At 37.3% G+C, this 19,751-nt stretch overlaps 1 protein-coding gene across 1 annotated transcript in view; it reads right to left on the bottom strand.

Moving 5' to 3' along the window:
* Positions 1–9,500: 9,500 nt before the first annotated feature.
* Positions 9,501–19,751, bottom strand: part of LOC144238036 (coiled-coil domain-containing protein 7-like) — a 133,565-nt gene continuing 123,314 nt past the window's right edge. The window contains exons 20-21 of the mRNA XM_077771782.1: positions 9,969–10,124; positions 9,501–9,664 (exon numbers count right to left, since the gene is read on the bottom strand). Coding sequence (XP_077627908.1) covers positions 9,501–9,664; positions 9,969–10,124 — 320 coding nt within the window. The remainder of the gene's footprint in view (positions 9,665–9,968; positions 10,125–19,751) is intronic.

A 19,751-nucleotide genomic window follows, 5' to 3' on the forward strand; every position in this document is an offset into this window, starting at 1 on the left:
AGAACTCACAACTGACATTTCCAATCGTCTCTGTTGTATCCTGCTTCATGCAAACAATCAGGGCCAATTTAACCTTGTACGGAATGAGTTGCAATATACTATTAATGTTCTTCACATGACTACCAAATTGCTCCAATATCTGTAACTAATGAATAGGTCAGGACTTCTAAGTGTCCTGCTCCAGAGGGAGGACTAGTCTTTTTAAAAACCTTTATCTATCTATCTATCTATCTATCATCTATCTATCTATTTTAATGCTTTTAATATTCTTAATGTTTTTTTTTTTCAGAGAGAGAGAGAGAACAAGAGAGAGTGGGCAGGGGAGGGGCAGAGAGAGAGGACTGTGAAGCAGGCTCCAGGCTCTGGAGTCAGTGCAGAACCCAATGTGGAGCTCAAATTCACAAACTGTAAGATCATGACCTGAGCCGAAGCTGGATGCGTAACTGACTGAACCACCCAGGCACCCCTATTTATTTATTGTTGAGAGAGAGGGAGGGAAAGGGAGGGAGGGAGGGAGAGGGAGAGAGTGAGAGAGAGCACAGTACAAGAGAGAGAAGAAGACACAGAATTCAAAGTGTACTCTAGGCCCCAAGCTATAAGCATTAAGTCTTTCTCCTTTATGATTTCTTTGTTTCTCCACTTCAATTTCTGATTCTGACATTGAGTCTTGATACTTGGGCAAGTGATTTCCTTCTGGTACTTCATCCTGAACTACATAGAGAAGCATTTAGTTGACTAAGTAAAAAAGAGATATATTGTGAAACCCTTAGATTTGAAATTTATAACAAGAGTGAATCAGCATTATTTTTCATTTTTATAAAGTTATAAGTAAATTACCCATAATGCTAGATAACTGTGCTGTAGGACTGGTTGAATATTCACAAATCAATCAACATGATACACTACATTAACAAAAGAAAGGATAAGAAATATATGATCCACTCAATAGATGCAGAAAAAGCATTTGACAAAATACAGCATCCTTTCTTGATAAAAAACCCTCAAGAAAGCAGGGATAGAGGGAACATACCTCAACATCATAAAGCCATATACAAAAGATCCACAGCAAATACCATCCTCAATGGGGAAAAACTGAGAGCTTTCCCCCTGAGGTCAGTAACACAAAAGGGATGACCACTCTCACCACTGTTGTTCAACATACTATTGGAAGTCCTAGCCTCAGTAATCAGATCACAAAAAGAAATAAAAGGCACAAATTGGCAAGTAAGAAGTCAGACTTTCACTCTTCTCAGATGACATGATGCTCTAAATGGAAAACTGCAAAGACTCCACTAAGAAACTGCTAGAACTGATAAATGAATTCAGCAAAGTCACAGGATATAAAATCAATGTACAGAAATCAGTTACATTTGTATATACTGATAATGAAGCAGCAAAAAGAGAAATCAAGGAATCAATCCCATTTGCAACTGCACCAAAAACTGTAAGATACCTAGGAATAAACCTAACCAAGAGGTAAAATATCTGTACAGTGAAAACTATAAAAAGCTTATGAAAGAAACTGAAGAAGACACCAATAAATGGAAAAATATTCCATGCTCATGGATTGGAAGAACAAACACTGTTAAAATGTTTATACTATCCAAAACAATATACACATTCGATGTAATTCCTATCAAAGTAATGACAGCATTGATCTCAAGATAAAAAGCTTCTGCATGGCAAAGGAAACAATCAATAAAACTAATAGGCAACTGACGGAATGGGAAGATAGTTGCAAATAACATATCAGATAAAGGGCTAGTATCCAAAATCTATAAGGAACTCACCAAACTCCACACCCGAAAAACAAATAATCCAGTGAAGAAATGGGCAGAAGACATGAATAGACATTTCTCCAAAGATGGCCAACAGACACATGAAATGATGCTCAGCATCACTCATCATCAGAGAAATACAAATCAAAACCACACTGATATGCCACCTCATGCTGGTCAGAGTGGCTAAAATGAACAAATCAGGAGACTCTAGATGCTGGTGAGGATGTGGATAAACGGGCACCCTCCTACACTGTCGGTGGGAATGTAAACTGGTGCAACCCCTCTGGAAAACAGTATGGAGGTTCCTCAAAAAATTAACAAGAGAACGCCTCTATGACCCAGAAATAGCACTGCTAGGAATTTACCCAAGGGATACAGAAATGCTGATGCATAGGAGCACACATACCTCAATGTTCATAGCAGCACTCTCAACAATAGCTAAAACATGGAAAGAGCCTAAGGGTCCATCAACTGACGAATGGATCAAAAAGATGTGGTTTATCTATACAATGGAATATTACATGGCAATGAGAAAGAATGAAATCTGGCCATGTGTAGCAACATGGATGGAACTAGAGGGTGTTATGCTGAGCGAAATAAGTCAGGCAGAGGAAGACAGATCCCATATGTTTGCACATATAGGTGGATTAGGAGGAAGCTAATGGAGGACCATGAGGGAGAAGAAGGGGAAAAATAGTTGGGGAGAGGGAGAGAGGTAAACCATGAGAGATTCTTGAATGCTGAGAACAAACTGAGGGCTGATGGGGGTGGGGGAGAGGTGAAGGGTGGTGATGGGCATGGAGGAGGGCACTTGTCGGGATGAGCACTGGGTGTTATATGGAAACAAACTTGACAATAAATTAAAAGAAAAAAAGAAAAAAAAAAGAAGGAAAAGGTAATGACAGCATTCTTCACAGAGCTAGAATAAACAATTCTAAAATTTGTATAGAACCAAAAGAGACCCTGAATAGCCAAAGTAATGCTAAAAAAGAAAACCAAAGCTGGAGGCATCACAATTCCTGACTTCAAGTTGTATCACAAAGCTGTATCATCAATACACTATGGTACTGGCACAAAAACAGACACATAGATCAATGGAACAAGATATAAAACCAACAAATGGACCCATAAATGTATGGCCAACTAATCTTTTACAAAGCAGGAAAGAATATCCAATGGAAAAAAGACAGTATCTTCACCAAATGGTACTGGAAAAATCAGACAGCATCCTGCAAAAGAATATATGGGACAAATTTCTTACACTATAACAAAAATAATTCAAAATGGATTCAAAATGGATGAAAGACTTAAATGTGAGAGAGGAAACCATAAAAATCCTACAGGAGAAAACAGGTAGCAACCTCTTTGACCTTGACCGCAGCAACATCTTATCAGACATGTCTCCAGAAGCAAGGGAAACAAAAGTAAAAATGAACTATTGGTACCTTATCAAGATAGGGCTTCTGCACAGTAAAGGAAACAATCAACAAATCTGAAAGGCAACCAACAGAATGGGACAAGCTATTGCAAATGACCTATCAGATAAAGATTTAGTATGCAAAGTGTAGTCTATAAAGAACTTATCAAATTCAACACACAAAAAACCAAATAACCCAGTTAAGAAATGGGCAAAAGTCATGAATAGACACTTTTCCAAAGAAGACATCCAGATGGCTAACAGATACATGAAAAGATGCTCAACATCACTCATAATCAGGGAATTACATATCAAAACTACAATGAAGTACAACTTCAAACCTGTCAGAATGGCTAAAATTAAGAACTCGGGAAACAATAGATAATGGCAAAGACACAGAGGAAGGGGAACCCTTTTGCATTGTTGGTAGGAATGCAAACTGGTGCAGCCACTCTAGAAAACAGTTTAAAGGTTCCTCAAAAAAATTAAAAAGAGAACTACCCTATAGCCCAGCAATTACACTACTTGGAATTTATTCAAAGGATACAAAATGTTAATTCAAAGGGGGCAGATGCACCATAATTTTACAGCAGTGCTATCAAACAGTAGTCAAATTATGGAAAGAACCCAAATGTCCATCAATGGGTGAATATATATATATATATATATATATATGCATGTTTGTGTGTGTGTGTGTTCCTTCCATAATTTGATATATATATATATATACACACACACACACACCAAATCTTCTTTATCCATTCATGAATATATATATGGATGGAATAATGGAATACTATATACATATAATATATAATGGAATATTACCAGGCAATCAAAAAGAACGAAATCTTGCCATTTGCAAAAATGTGGATGGAACTAGAGTGTATTATGCTAGGCAAAATTAGTCAGAGAAAGACAAATATCAAACAATAACACTAATATGTGGAATTTAAGAAACACAACAGATGAACATCAAGGAAGGGAAGGAAAAATAAGATAAAAATAAGAGATTCTTAGATACAGAGACCCAATCGAGGGTTGCTGGAGGGGTGGTGGGTGGGAGGATGGGTTAAATGGGTCATGGGTATTAAAGAGAGTACTTGTTGGAAGGAGCATTGGGTATCATAGGAAGTGAGGAGTGACTAGGATCTACTTCTGAAACCAATACTACACTGTGTGTTAACTACCTTGAATTTAAATAAATACATTGGAAAGAAAAAGAAAATAAAGGAAAAAACTGGGATGAAATAGTTGTTCTCTAATTTCTTTACATATTTCTTTATTTTTGGAAACAGATTTGGGTTTCATTTACTTCAAAAGTAAAATTAAATCACAAAAGAGGCACTACAACTGAAAGAAAGCTTAAATAAATGAACCTATTAATAATTTTAAAAGCATTAATGTAAACAACTCATTGATACAGTATTTGACACGGACCCTCACTCATAAAAAAGAGCATGGAGGAGAGACTATAAATACATGATAAAATATTTTTAGTAGGCTTAATTTTCTGGATCTTGTGCTAAGCAATTCCAAAAACAATATTAGGAGCATAATAAGGAGCAAATGAGTAAATGTGCTATGTTATTCAGTCAAGATTTACATAGTGGAAGAAAGGACATACACATGAAATAGAGGAAGATAAGACAAAGTCCTGAGAGGATAGACTAGAATTGAAGGTTTCCAAGATTTATCATGAATTCTAAATATGTTTATGCATGTTTACACGTACATGTATGTGAATATGAATATATACATGTACGCATAAGTATATGTACATATACCCAAGGAATATAACTCTAGGACACATCTTATGTGTGACGTTTCAGACACAAACATAAATAGTTATAAATGCATGGGGAAAAGAAGCTTCTTATTCCATAAAAGACTTGATACACAACTAGTCATGGTCTCAACTCCCTCTTCTCCCATGCTCTTGCCAAAACATAGTACATTCTTACCCTAGTTTCTTTCAATTGGAGGCTTTCTTATGGTGGTGGGGAGGATGGGTTTGATTGAAGTATTGTTTAGGCACTGCCTCAGCCTACACCACCTCACTGGGAGGCATTTGAAGAAATTTTTCTCAGTTCCACTTCAGTATTCAGGACTTTTTATACTTCTACCCCTGCCACCACTACCTCCCAAGAACACAGGGTCCATAAAACAGCAAGAGACACTTTGGGGATCCGTCAGCTGTGAGACAATCCTCCCCTATATCTCATACCAATTTAGACTGATGCATATAATCTTCACCCACTGTTCCAAGAGGAGAAATGGAACACTGGTGTATCTGGGGCCCTTTTCTGTTTAGACTTTTGTTGATCCTATTGCATTAAATGAATAAACCCTTGTTACTTTCATTTCTGCTTTTTATTTTAATTGGCCAACTCAAAAACTGGCATATCTCTCAGACAAACCGTAGCGCAAGAAAGGCCAATGAAGTCCAATGCCTTTATGGAAGGCACACTTTAGAAGATACTAGTGAATCTATGGGGCATTCTGAGGTGGGGTAGTGGGGGGTACTATGGGGTATTAGAAGAGTCTAAGAGATGCCTGGGGCACTTCGGCAGTCAGGTCAGGATGTTATGGACTGTCCTAGCAAACCATATGCGGTGTTCTAGGATTTTTTGCATAATCTTTGGAGTTCTGAGGGAGAACAAAGTTTCTTATCTTTAGACCTTGATTAATTAGCCTAAACACCTGCTGGATCAAATTACATATTCACCAGGGGGATTTTATAGAACTATGGAAGTAACTTGTGGCTACTCCTTGTGATCCTACAATGTTGGGATGAAAAGTCACTGGAGACCCTCCATGCTAAGTTTCACCCAATAACTAGTATTAGCTCTAAGTATACTCCTGAAACAGCCTACCTCACAGTGAATGATTAAGACTTGCATTTGAATGTACTTTGTCAAATATATTATCTACATTTTATGACACGATGATATATTTTTAGCTTTCATTTTATTGAAGTGATGTATCACATGGATTGATTTGCGAAAGTTGAACCAGCCCTGAAACCCAGCAATGAATACCAACTTGATCTTAGAGGATGATTCTCTTTATATCCTGCTGGATTCAATTTACAAGTATCTCGTTGAGGATATGTGCATCCGTATTCATCAAGGATATTGGACAGAAGTTCTCTTTATTTGTTAGATGTCTATCTGGCTTGGGAATCACAGTGAGGCTGGGTTCATATAATGAGTCCGGAGTATTCTTTTGATATCTATTTTTTGGAATAGCTTCGTAGTGCCCCACCCCCCTGCCTCTTATACCCAACCTTTGAGCTTTCAGTCTAGACAAGAATCAGAGTTAGGTCAAGGTCCCTACAGTCCCGCTTTTGGGGGCGGGGGGAAGGTGTATGCCAAGGTCACGGTTCAATGGGAAGACGGGTGAGAATGGCACTTCCAGGCCTCGTGGGCACTGCTGCATTTATCTGACTGTGATTCCTTGGACGAATGACACTAGGATGAGGGGAAAATAGATAAGGCTCCCTTGCTTTGGCGCTGAGCGTACCAAATGGGATCCTAGTCCAAACTCAACTATGGGTGTGTCTTTAAAGGCCATGAAACATCTCCATCGTTAGGGCTTCCCACGTCGAATGTGTTATTTGTGTCGATGGAGTTTCTGTGTACATCTCTCTCACTTTCATCCCCAAGCCCTAAGGGAACGTGATGCATTTTAGGGCCACGTTAGTTTGGTAGACGGAAAGCTAGAAGCCCACCAAGCTACCAGTGCCTGGCAACTTTGCCATCTGAGAACAAGTACCTGGCAACACCCAATTAGATACTTAATTAGTTAGTTGAAAAGAAAGCAAGAGTTTAAACATTTTTTTACATAAAGGAATTGCCTTCCTTGCTGAGCTTTATGAAGCAACGTTGTGCACGGCACTTTTCTCTCTGTTCCTAAGCCCTTTCAGTCTGAGCGCAAGGCCTCGGGTACCTGGAGGCTCAACTGATGATCGTCTCCGGACACCTTAGTACAGCACCAGGGATGCTGATGTCACTGGGAGTTGTGACCCGCATACAGGTTTCGTGCCCAAGGTGAGTGACATAGGCAGACAGCAATTGGTCCCACAAATGCCCTTTCTAGCGTCCCTGTGCACACACGTAACTAGGATCCTAAGTCTACCTTATTGTAATGGGCCGTAAAAGCCCCTTGATTTCCTTCCAAGCTGAGGACTAATGGGGTTGTGGGGAAAGGTATGGGGGTGGTTTGCATGGAGGAGCGCACTTGTGGGGTTAGTCCTGGGTGTTATATAGAACCGGCCTTAAAATAATTATTAAAAATTTAAAGAAAATGAAATTTCTAATGGATTAATATATAAGACTTTCAGTTTTAGAGCACCATTGTTCAGTAATTTAGCCTCCAAACTCTAACTAAGTTACCCTCGCGTGTTAAATTAGAGATCTAACAGAGAGACTTTAAGAAAGCAGAAAAACAATTCCTTAGGTAATGATTATAAGACCCAAAGTCATCAGATCTTACAAAATTAGTTGTACTCTATGACTATTGTCAACTCTGAGTCCTAGCATTGATAAACAGCACATATTACTGCAGGTTTTTAAGACTCATGCCTTTAGTGAAGAAGAATGTAAAGGTCTTTGGAATCACTTTGTCCAGTGATCTGAAGAGATCTTAGAGAGTTAAGTAGTTTGCCTGCATGATGAAGGAAGCAATCTTGTTAAATATAATAAATGAGAAAGGCATTTTGTGAGGTCATTACACCCTACAGGCCATCTATTTCAGAGTGTGCTGACAGTAGCCACTCTGGCTAGGGACAAGGAAAAAAAAATGGAAAGAAATTTGGAAGGACACAAAAATCAGACATCATTTCCATCCTCATCTGGGTAGTAGTAACAGACTCAGTACTTTTTGGGCCCAGAAGTAATGAGCTTCGATAATGAAAAACATGGATAACTATCTTCCAGAAAGCCAGGTAGCCTCTTACATACATAAGAGAATGATAAGAATATATGACTAGTCTTTTGAGTAGACTCATGTTTCTAGGGTTGCTTTTTCCAAATCTATTGGTTATGGAGTGCAAACCTACTCCTGTGGGTCAAACAGTTGTAACACAATCAGATCTTACTTGACACATTTTGGAAATGCAAAATTTGGCTGTTGCCAAGACAAAGAGTGATGTAAAAATAGTAATAATCCACCCTGTACTGAATGATATGTGCAATGCCCTTACTTAAGATCATTCGATCTGATTACCATACAGTGCTGTATCAAAGGAGTAGATTGATTGTCTTTCTAACAAGTACTCATGATAAGATTATGGGCCATGAAGGAAATAACATGTAGGCTCACTAGGGTCTACATAATGCCACTATGAATACAAGTGTTATTTACTCTATATCACTAACAGTGAATCTTGAAATGAATCAGAGAACTCCATATATATTCACCCTGATCTCAGTTTTCAAAAATAAACAACACTAAGAGTAATACTAAAGCATCTATGTCCCCAGTAGATATATAAGGACCTATGCCAAGTACAAAATTCAATAGACAGGTGGGGCAAGATGAGAATTCCACTTCTTGTGTCTTTTGGATATTGGTACACTATGATTCCCACAAACCCTGGTACCAACATGAGAGAGAAACAGATAATGCTCCCTGGTTTGGGTTCATCCAACAATAAAAACCTTTTTAGGCCAGACTATGGTAGATTCCATTATTGTTGCCTCTACTACTGAATGTATTGTTGATATACATAGATATAGTATCTATATAACATACTACCAATATTCACTCTCAGGAACTGACAGAATTTTCTGCAGTTAGGGCATTTTAATGAGGCATATGGAAGATCCTGAGCCATCAAACTATAAGAATCTAGTGCCAATATCTACCAAAAACAATACTGACTGCCTGGGTATAAAAAAAGAAATCACTGCCCTTGTTACTGAGTTTAAGCAAGCAAACAAATTGTATAGGCTGTTTTTCCATTCAATTCCTTCGTCTAGCCTGTGCACAAAACTTTTGGATGCCTAGAGACTGATTAAGGCTGTACAAAGCATTTGTACCACTGACATTGTGGTGCTGACACTGGCACTGTCATAGAAGCCATTACCCAAGATGAAGGAACTTGGTATACAGCAATCAACATCTTGAACTCCCTTTATAGCATTCCTCATCATGCAAATGCCCAAGATCAGTTTACCCTTATGTAAAATTGGTGGAAATATGTCACTAATGTCCTTCTACAAGTCTTATATTCCCCATCTGTCTGTCACTGATGGATAGGGCAGGATCTGGAAAATTTTCCATTTGCAGAGGGAATACTAGCCCTTCACTATATTGACGATATCCTTCTGGTGGGCCCAAACAGGGACACTATCCAACAAGGACTGCATATCGCGCTGACCCACATGGGACAACACAGGTGGGCCATTAATATAAACAAGGTACAAGGACCTATTATCCAAGTGAAATTCCAGGGAAGAATCTGTAAGAGATAAGACATCTTATTCCAAAGAAGATGCTTGTGAATCTTTTGGCCTTCTCTTCCCCAAATTATAAGAAGAGTCTGGTATGATGAAAACTATAGAAAACTTATGAAGGAAATTGAAGATGACACAAAGAAATGGAAAAACATTCCATGCTCATNCCTGTAAAAGAACTATAAAAAAAAAGAAAAAAAAAAGAAATAAACTTAGAAAAAGGCATTTATTTTCTATAAAAAAGAAAAAAAGAACTTCTGATGAGTTTAATTTAAAATAATGTGCAGGGTTTTTTAGAAAGATACTTACTGGTGAATCTTTTCTTTCCAGGAGGTTTTTGTTTCTCTACTTGCATTTGAGTTTTTTTCTTTCTAGCAGGTTTTTGTTTCTCTACTTGTGTTTGGGTTTTTGACACTAAATCTTGATGCTCAAGCATAAGCTCTTCATCTGGTAATTCATCATAACCTACATAAAAAAATGCATTTAGGCCATCAAATAGAAAAAAAAACCCAGATCTACTGTGAAATATCTAAACTTCAAATTTATACAAGTGCATAGCAGAATTTTTCTCTCATTTTGATAAAGCCAAAGATACCATAATGCTAGATACAATATGAAAATGGTGAGAAAATTTTAATAGTATTTTTATACTCTTATTATTTCATAAACATTTATAGAAATTAAATACATCAGTTCCAGTTTTCCTAGGCTAATATAAATTTAACCTAATATAAACAGATACCAAAAACATAAAACACATATGCACAAGGTTACTCATAATATTCAAAATCACCTAAATATTCAAGCACAGATTACTGTTTGAATAACTGACAATATATACTATAAGTATGGTATGATATAAGTAATGATATATAATATGTTACAAACAGCTATACATACAACTGTGAAATGAATAGAAAATATCTCCAGAATTTGACATACAAGACTTCCATGAGAGAATGTTAAGTGCAAAATAAAAGTAAAAAAAGTAGATATTTAGCATATTACCTATCCAGGTGAGAAAGAGGAGGAAATAAGAAAAAATATAGACATTTACTTTTAAAAAACAAAACACAGGAATGATAAACCACAAAACAACTTACTTAAAACAGAAGGGATAAACTGCAGAATGCAGGGGTGAGGCTTCAGGAAAAAAATCTCTCTTATATATTTTTATTTTTGGAAGTAGGCTAATATTTCTATATATTCCAAAAACAAATTATATTAACAAAAATAAAATAGAGTGCTAAAAATGAAAGCAACTTAAGAAATTAGTCAACTTGGGATGCGTGGGTGGTTTAGTTGATTAAGCATCCAGCTTCTGCTCACGTCATGATCTAACAGTTCATGGATTGGAGCCCAATGTGTGCACTGATGGTGTGGAGTCTGCTTGGGATTCTTACTGTCCCTCTCTCTCTACTCCTCCCCCTCCCAATATAAATAAACTTTAAAAATTAAAAAAAAAAATGAGAAAACTCAAGAAGGGGAAATAGGGATTGATTTAGGTACTCATGATATAGTAATATATTCTCAGTCTTGGGTATGCAAAATAAAATCATAAAATCTTTTGTTTGGATATATTGAGTATATAATTGNTATATATATACACACATGCACACACATATTCATTCATATGTACACATATTCATATACACATATAATTACATACCATAAATGGAAATATAGATATGCACAAACACATAAACAGACACACACATGTACATACACCCCAGTACAAATGGGCACCCTTAGTTTTCAAATGTTGGTTTCTAGTAGCATTTCCCACTTTAAAAAACCAAGGCTTCTAGGAAAAATGGATGATTCTAGCTATGTGCAGGAAATGTTCAAGCCTGGCATGGAACATCTTGTCATACTAAATAGCAGGGAATTTCTCAATGTCTAGGGTCATAAGTTTATAGTAATTATCTTGAATAAAATCCCACTAGCCAATGCCATAACAATTTTAGAGCTAAAAAGAAAGAATAGTATAAGTTATAAAACCATTGGAAAAATGAAAGTCCATGATTTCATACCAATAGTTTAAAAAAAGGGAAAAATATGAGTGAGGATAAGCCCTTACTTTGAAGAATGTCGGGTACCAACTGGATAAACGTGGAAATGGTAACAGAGTTGGGAAATAATCATTTTGGAACCTTCAAACTAGAGACTAGTTCAGAAAGAATTATGAATACATTCTAAATCTAGGAAATTCTGATAGAAAATAGGATATTTGCATGATCTGAAAGTATCTTCCTACAGATTACTTATTAGCTGCTAAGGAGAACATAATACGATAGATGAAAACAGTTTGACCTATTGATCATTATTAAAATCACAAATTAGTGATAGATGTACACAGTGTAGCTCTGGATGTGATACCCTAAGAGCATCAGAATTATCCAAAATGAGCAAACTTTCTTTAAAGATACATTATTCTTCAAAAAATATAATGCCATAAAAGACAAAGAAGACCTAAGGAAAAATTTTAGAGATTAGAAACATAACAACTACATGAAATACCTAATACTAAACTGGATTCCATAATGAAAGGGGAAAATGTTATAAAGAATAATATTGGGTTAAATGACAAATATTGGATTGTGAATGGTAGATTAGAAGAAAACTATTGTACTGATCTTAAATTTACTGAGGCTGTAAATTATACTGTGACTATGTAGGGAACATGCTTAAACAGAGGAAATGGATGTTTAAAGGGCTATGATATACTCAACTCACTCTTAAATAGTTCAGAAATAATACAACATATTATGTTAAAAAAAAGAGAGAGCAAAAGATAAAGACAAAAAAAAGCAAATGGGAAAAATGTTAACAATAGGTTATTCTACATGAAGAGTATATAGGTGTTTTTTGCACTTTTTAAAACCTCTTTTTAAATTTAAGATTATTTACAAATTGAAACCTTTTAGAAGTCATTTCTTTAAAATAACAAAGCAAGAAAAAATGTGAGAGAAAGTAACATACTAAAAAGAGACAAACATATGGATAATAAGAGTCTCTGAAGAAGATGAATCAGGCCCTTGCACCAGGGAGCTCACATAAGGAAGACTAATCCCCATAATGTTTGACTTTAAAAACCAGAGGGGCTGGGACACCACTTCAGCTCAGGTCATGACCTCATGGTTGGTGAGTTCAAGACCCACGGTCACCCAGAGCCAGGAACCTCCTTTGGCTGTGTCTCCCTCTCTGTCTGCCCCTTTCTGACTCATGCTCAATCTCTCTCTCTGTCTATCTCCCCCTCAACTAAATAAACATTTAAAAAATGTTTAAACCAGAGGGGCTTAATTCTGTGAGTTTATAAAACCAGTCATACTTCAAGCCTAGAACTTTAAAGGCTAGCTGAATCAGCATTAAGCAGGTTGGGAGGGTGAGTGATGGCTCAATCACAACACTTAAGGAGACAGCAATCTTCATGGAGAGGCAACATAAAAACAGCAGTTTACACAATGCAGATGCATGGTGGGGGAGGGGGAGCAAATGAGAGACAGGTCTCTTCATACTTATTTCAGAATGTGTTGGGGGACTTCTCCAAAAATGAGGGAAATGGAAGGCACCAATTTCCTCCCCCAGTATAAAAACACAGCCGTCTGAGAGAAGCAGGGCTGCACAGCCACCTGCTACTTAACCCACTAGCATTGTGCTATGCCCATGAGTTATCCTGAGAACTGGCCCACTCCAAACCTGCTAGCCCTGCAGAGCAGCTTGCATGTCCACTACATGCAGCCTTTTGCCAATAGCTGCCATCATGTGCCTCACCTAGCTGCACCACTACCATCATGCATACACCTAACTGCCAGGGCACATCTGCTGCTGTGTGCCATGCCCAGCTGCAAGGTCATGCCCAGCCACCACACTATGCCCAGCCATGCGCCCCAGCTACTGACACAGACCAGGCCCAGCCACATCCAGTCATTGTCACACATTATACCCATCCTTGAGCCTCTGGCAGTCCCAGTACACAGCCCCCAAATGAAGGAAAACTTTGGGAGATCTAGTATAGAACTAGTGACCCACCAGAGATTTTGCTAATACCACTATCCCATTCCAAGTTCCCTGGCAGGCACATCCCCTCAGAGCTGGCCTGTTTGAGATTCCCCTAAAATCACATAAAGCAAGCATAGCTGAAACAAGCAGAGAGACAACTGCACTAAAGGAAAAGTGACTCAGAAACAACAGTAGGGCATAAGCAACACACATAGGATAGTCTCCTAATGTGCCAGGTTCTGATGAAGGGAATACACTGCACAGCAGGGCACTCCAGGACCATTTCTTCACAAAGTCATTACTTTCAAAAGCAGGAAACACAGATGACTGAGTTACACATCTGTAAACACAGATAACAGAGAAATAGGCACAGAGAGGCAGACAAAATGAGGAGACAGAGAAATTTATCCCAAATGAAAGAACAAGACAGTCTATATTAAACTGATGATCAATTAAATTTTAACCCATTCTTTACTTCTCCCGCCCATATATTAGGTTTAAGGTGTCATAACTTACATTATTTCCAGAATCCTTTCACTAATATCTACAGAGATACTTAATTTTACTGCTTTTGTAATTCTACTTTTCTTATTCCTATTTATGGTCCTTCTTTTCCACTCAGAGTGCCCTTTAATATTTCCTGTATAGCTTATTAAGTGGTGATTAATTGCTTTCACTTTTGTTTGTCTGGGAAACTCTTTATCTCTCCTTCTATTCTTAATGATAGTCTTGCTGGGTAGAGTATTCTTGGCTGCAGATTTTTCTCAGTCAGCACTTTGAATACATCATACCACTGTCTTCTAGCTTGCCAAATTTCTGTTGAAAAATCTCCGGCATGGAGGAGGGCACTTGTGGGGATGAGCACCGGGTGTTATATGGAAACCAACTTGACAATAAACTATTTGTGAAACATTAAAAAGAAAAAGAAAAATCTCCTGCTGTCTTTAATGATTTTCCATTATAAGTTACTGACTTCTTCTGTCTTGCTACTTTTAATATTTTGCCTCTATCTCTGTATTTTGCAAATGTAATTACAATATGTCTTGGTGTTGGCCTGCTTCTGTTGATTTTGATCAGAGTTCTCTGTGCCTCCTGGATCAGGATCTATGTTTCCCTCCCCAGATTAAGGAAGTTTTCAGCTGCTATTTTCTTTTTTTCTTTTTTGTTTTTTAATGTATATTTATCCTTGAGAGAGTGAGAGAGACAGAGAATGAGCAGGGAAGGAGCAGAGCGAGAGAGGGACACAGAATCCAAAACAGGCTCCAGGCTCTGAGCTGTCAGCACAGAGCCCGACGCGGGGCTGGAACCCACGAACCGTGAGATAATGACCTGAGCCGAAGTTGGACGCTCAACTGACTGAGCCACGCAGGCGCCCCTCAGCTGCTATTTTCTTAAATAAATTTTCTATCCCATTTTCTCTTTCTTCTTCTTCTTCTTCTAGTACTCCTATAAAGAAATTTTATTAGGTTTGATGGAGTTACTGAGTTGCCTAAATCTATTCCTGAATTCCATCATCCTTTCTCCCTTTTGTTCAGCTTCATTATTTTCCAATATTTTGTCTTGTATTTTCTCTAATTCATTCCTCTGCTTCTTCAAGCCTCCAGTTCATTACATCAAGCATGTTTCCAGTATTGTTTAATGGATTCTTCAACTCTGATTCTTTTTTAACTCTTTTATCTCTTTCATTACTGTCTTCTATTTTGCTCTCAAGCCTAGTGAGTAAGTATCCTTTATGAGTATTGCTTTAAATTTTCCATCAGGCATATTACTTATATCTGTTCTGCTTAGATCCCTGGCCATCGTTTTATCTTGTTCTTTCATTTGGGGTGAATTCCTCCATCTTGGCATTTTGTCTAAGTCTCTGCCTTCTTATGTGTGTTAGAAAATCCAGTTATGTCTCCTTCTCCTGAATGTAATGGCCTTATGAAGAAAAGGTTATGTAGTGTCCAGGGCCTGGTGTTTCAGGGACTGTCTCTGGTATGTTCTGCATGCACTCTGCTGTTCTGTTCTGGCTGCTCTAGTCTTTAGGCAAGCCATCTGCAGAGGTTCTCCTTGCTTGCTATGGTCAGTTTTTGGTCTCTGGACTGAATGTTGTGAGTTTTAACTAGATGTGTTCTGGTTTTGTTGTGAAATGAAACCCGTCACTTCCTCCACTGGAACTGAGGCCCTGAAAAATTCTCTGGTGAGGAGACACGGTGTGGGCAGGTGTCTGTGCTGGTCTTGTGGAGGAGAGCCCTGCCACACTGGAACTGAGGACAGTTCCACCAGAGTGCAGGGGTTAGGGACTGGTGTAAGCAAGTTAGGCAGCCAGTGCTTGCACTATACTGCTTCCCACAGGTGACTCTATGCAAAGGGATGGGGAAGGGAAGTGGTGCAGGCTAGCTCCTTTGTTCCCAGAAAGGTGTCTCTGTGACTGCCTTTTAGGAACATGCTTTGATAAAACAATCCCCACTCTGTGTGCCCCAGGCACTCTCAGACTGGGGTTTCCATGCAGTATGCCCTTCAGTTGTTTGCCTGCCTTCTCTCCAAGAGCAGCACAGCGCCCTCCAGAATGTATTCCTGCTAAGCCTGCTGACCTTAAAAACTCCAGGCTTAAAGCCTTACTGGTTTCAAACACAAAATTCAGCCCCTCTCATTATCCAAGCCAATGGCTATGGGGAAATATTCTCCTGGGCATTCTCCAGTGTGCTCTCTGTCTCTCACACTTTTCTGCAACCACGGCTCTCTCCCCTTCACAGCAGCCAGGATCTGTTTCTCCCCTAAACCATATCTTCACATTTTCTATCTTCTCTGATGTGGCCTCTTTTTTCTTTTAGTTGTGGTGTTTATTCTATCAGTCTTCAGGCCAATTTCTGGGGTTTTTAGAATGAGTTCTAGTTATCTAGTTGTAGTAATGGGACAAGGTGAGTCTAGGACCTTCCTACTCAACCCCCATCTTCCTGTCTCCCCCCTTTGGCCTATAAGGGAATTTTAATGATATTAAATTTTCCAGCCCATAAGCATGAAATATCTATTTGTTCATGGCCTCTTCAATATCTTTCACCAATGTAGTTTTTGTTTGTTGGTTGATTTGTTGGTTGGTTTTTTGGTTGTTTTGTTTTCATTTTGGGTGTTTGTCTGAGTACAGATCTTTCACCTCTCTGGTTTTGTTTATTATTAGATTTATTATTATTTTTGGTGCAATTGTAAGTCATAGTTTCTTAATTTTTTCATTCTACTACTTTGTTATTGGTGTATAGAAATGCTGCCAGTTTCTAAGTGTTAATTTTGTATCTTGCAACTTTACTGAATTCATTGATCAGTTCTAGTAGATTTTTGGTGGAGACTTTAGAGTTTTCTGTATACAGTATGTCATCTGCAAATAGTGAAAGCTTAAATTCTTTATCAATAGGGGTGCTTTGTGTTTCCTTTTCTTATCTGATTGTTGTGGCTATTTCCAGTACTATCTCCAGTTCTATGCTGAGTAAAAGTGGAGTGGACATCCTTGTCTTATTCCTGATCTTAGTGGAAAAGCTCTCTGCTTCTCACCATTATGATATTAGTATTTTTCATTTATGTCCTTTGTCATGTTGAGGGATGTTCCCTCTAACCTCTTTTGTTCAGAGATTTTATCATGAATGCATGATCATACAATTTTTTCGACATCTACTAAGATGATCATACAATTTTTATCCTTCACTTGATTTGCAAATATTGACCCATCTTTGCATCCCACAATAAATCCCACTTGGTTGTGGTGAATGACCTTTTTAATGTATTGCATGTGGTTTGCTAATATTATGCTGACAATTTTTTCATCTATGTTCATGAGAAATATTGGCCTATAGTTTTATTTTTTGTGGTCTTTTGTTTTAGTATCAGGGTAATGCTTGCCTTGTAGAATATATTTGGAAGCTTTCTTCTTTTATTTTTTGAAATAGTTTCAGAATATGTACTAACTCTCCTTTAAATATTTGGTAGAATTCACCTGCCAATCCATCTATCTGGTCTTAGACTTTAATTTTTTTGAATTTTTAAAATTATGAATTCAATTTAATTACTTGTAATTGGTTTGTTCAGATTTTCTATTTTTTCCTGACTCAGTTTTAGAAGACTGCATATTTCTAGGAATGTATCCATTTCTTCTATGCTGTCAAATTTGTTGGCATATAAGTTTTCATAGTATTCTCTTGTTAATTTCTTCTCTCAACTCTGATTTTATTTAATTGAGCATTTTATCTTTTTTTTTTCTTAATGAGTCTGGCTAAGGGCTTATCAACTGTTATCTTTTCAAAGAGTCAGCTCTCAGTTGTACTGATATTTTCCTAATTGTTTTAGTCTCTATGTCACTTATTTCTGTTCTGATATTCGTATTTCTTTCCTTCTACTTGTTTTGGGTTTTGTTTGGTCTTTTTCTAGCTCCCTGAGGTGTAATGTTAGATTTTTTATTTGAGCTTTAGGGATTACTCAATATTTAGTTCACTATATTGATTAGAAAAGTCATATGGAAATCTCAGTTGATCTGCAAAGGAAATATTTTTCCATTATTAATGAGTAATGAATAAAAGGAAACTTGCATTAAGCAAATATTAAAATTAATATGAAACATTACAAGTATTCCCATTAAAGTTGAAATAACTAACTTATTTAACTCCCCACTAACTACTCCCCACTAACTACTTATTTTACATTATTCAAGAGATCTTAACTGATGCAAAATTATTCAAAAAATTTTGAGGAAATACTATAAGGAGACTAATTATCATCGTTAACAATTGATAAGGTTTTCCATCTAAATTTTTCAAGATAATCAAATATTACAATCAATAGAGTTCAATACGGTAACGGGATAAGACAAGTAGTCAAATGTCAATTATTCTTAAGTGCTGTAATATCCATTTAGAAAATATGATAGAAAATATTACCTTCCAATCACAATAGTGTTTTAAAAACAAGAAATTAGAACTAAAATTATAAAAGTCAAGCCAAAAAATTTTAAATATAAACTAGAATCATAAATCAATAAAAGTAGTTAAAATTGCAATATATTGTTTGGTGGCACTTAAGCTAATTTAAACTTATTCAAAAGAATAATGGTCAAGAGAAGATAGACACCCAGGTAAAATTAATATCAAGGTATTCTACTGACACCAAATTTACCAGAATTCTCAAATTTGTCCTTTGTGAACCAGGACATGAATATACAAGTAGGTCAATGTAACTGAATAGTAAATCATGAAATAAATCTACAAGCCTATTAAATCAGTTTCCTTTTGTGTCAGTTAAGAAAGTAGCACTACTAGGAATTTACCGAAGGGATACAGGAGTGCTGATGCATAGGGGCACATGTACCCCAATGTTCATAGCAACACTATCAAAAATAGCCAAAACATGGAAAGAACCTAAGTGTCCATCAACTTCTTCTCAGAGTGCATCCCTGAGAGGCAACATTCATGGATATGCCTCTCTGAGAGCAAAGGAGGTGGTTGGTGCTATGTCCTTCCCCGAACACAGTATAAACAGAGGACTACCTGTGGGAAGCAGCAAAGTGCAGGTAGTCGTTGCCTAATATGCTTATACAAAGTCCAACCTTCTCACATTCTAGCAGGACTGCCACTCAGTCAAGCCTGTCTCAATTGCAGTGCAGTGTGCCCCTCCCCCCAAAAACCAGCACAAAACCCTGCCCATATCACATCTCCCAACTAGAGAGTTCTACAGAATCTGAGTTCTCGTGGAAGTGGTGTCAATCCCATTGCACAAGCACACCAGAGCACACTTAGTTAAAATAATGAAGCAGAGCAAAACAGAGTAAAAAGAATTATGGAAACTGAGAATAGACTTAAGGAACTCAGTGATTTCATCAAGCATAATAACATCCATTATTACAGGAGTCCCAGAAAAAGAGAAAAGGGGGCAGAAAATTTATTTGAGCAAATCATAGTTGAAAACTTCCATAATCTGGGGACAGACAGACATGCAGATCCAGGAGCCACAGAGAAGTCCCATCAAAATCAAAAAAGCAGGCCAACACCAAGACATATTATAATTAAATTTGCAAAATATAGCAATAAAGGAAAAATCTTAAAAGTAGCAAGACAAAAGAAGTCCATC

This window comes from Crocuta crocuta, unplaced genomic scaffold, assembly GCF_008692635.1.
Source record: "Crocuta crocuta isolate KB4526 unplaced genomic scaffold, BGI_CrCroc_1.0 scaffold457, whole genome shotgun sequence".
NCBI lineage: Eukaryota > Metazoa > Chordata > Mammalia > Carnivora > Hyaenidae > Crocuta > Crocuta crocuta.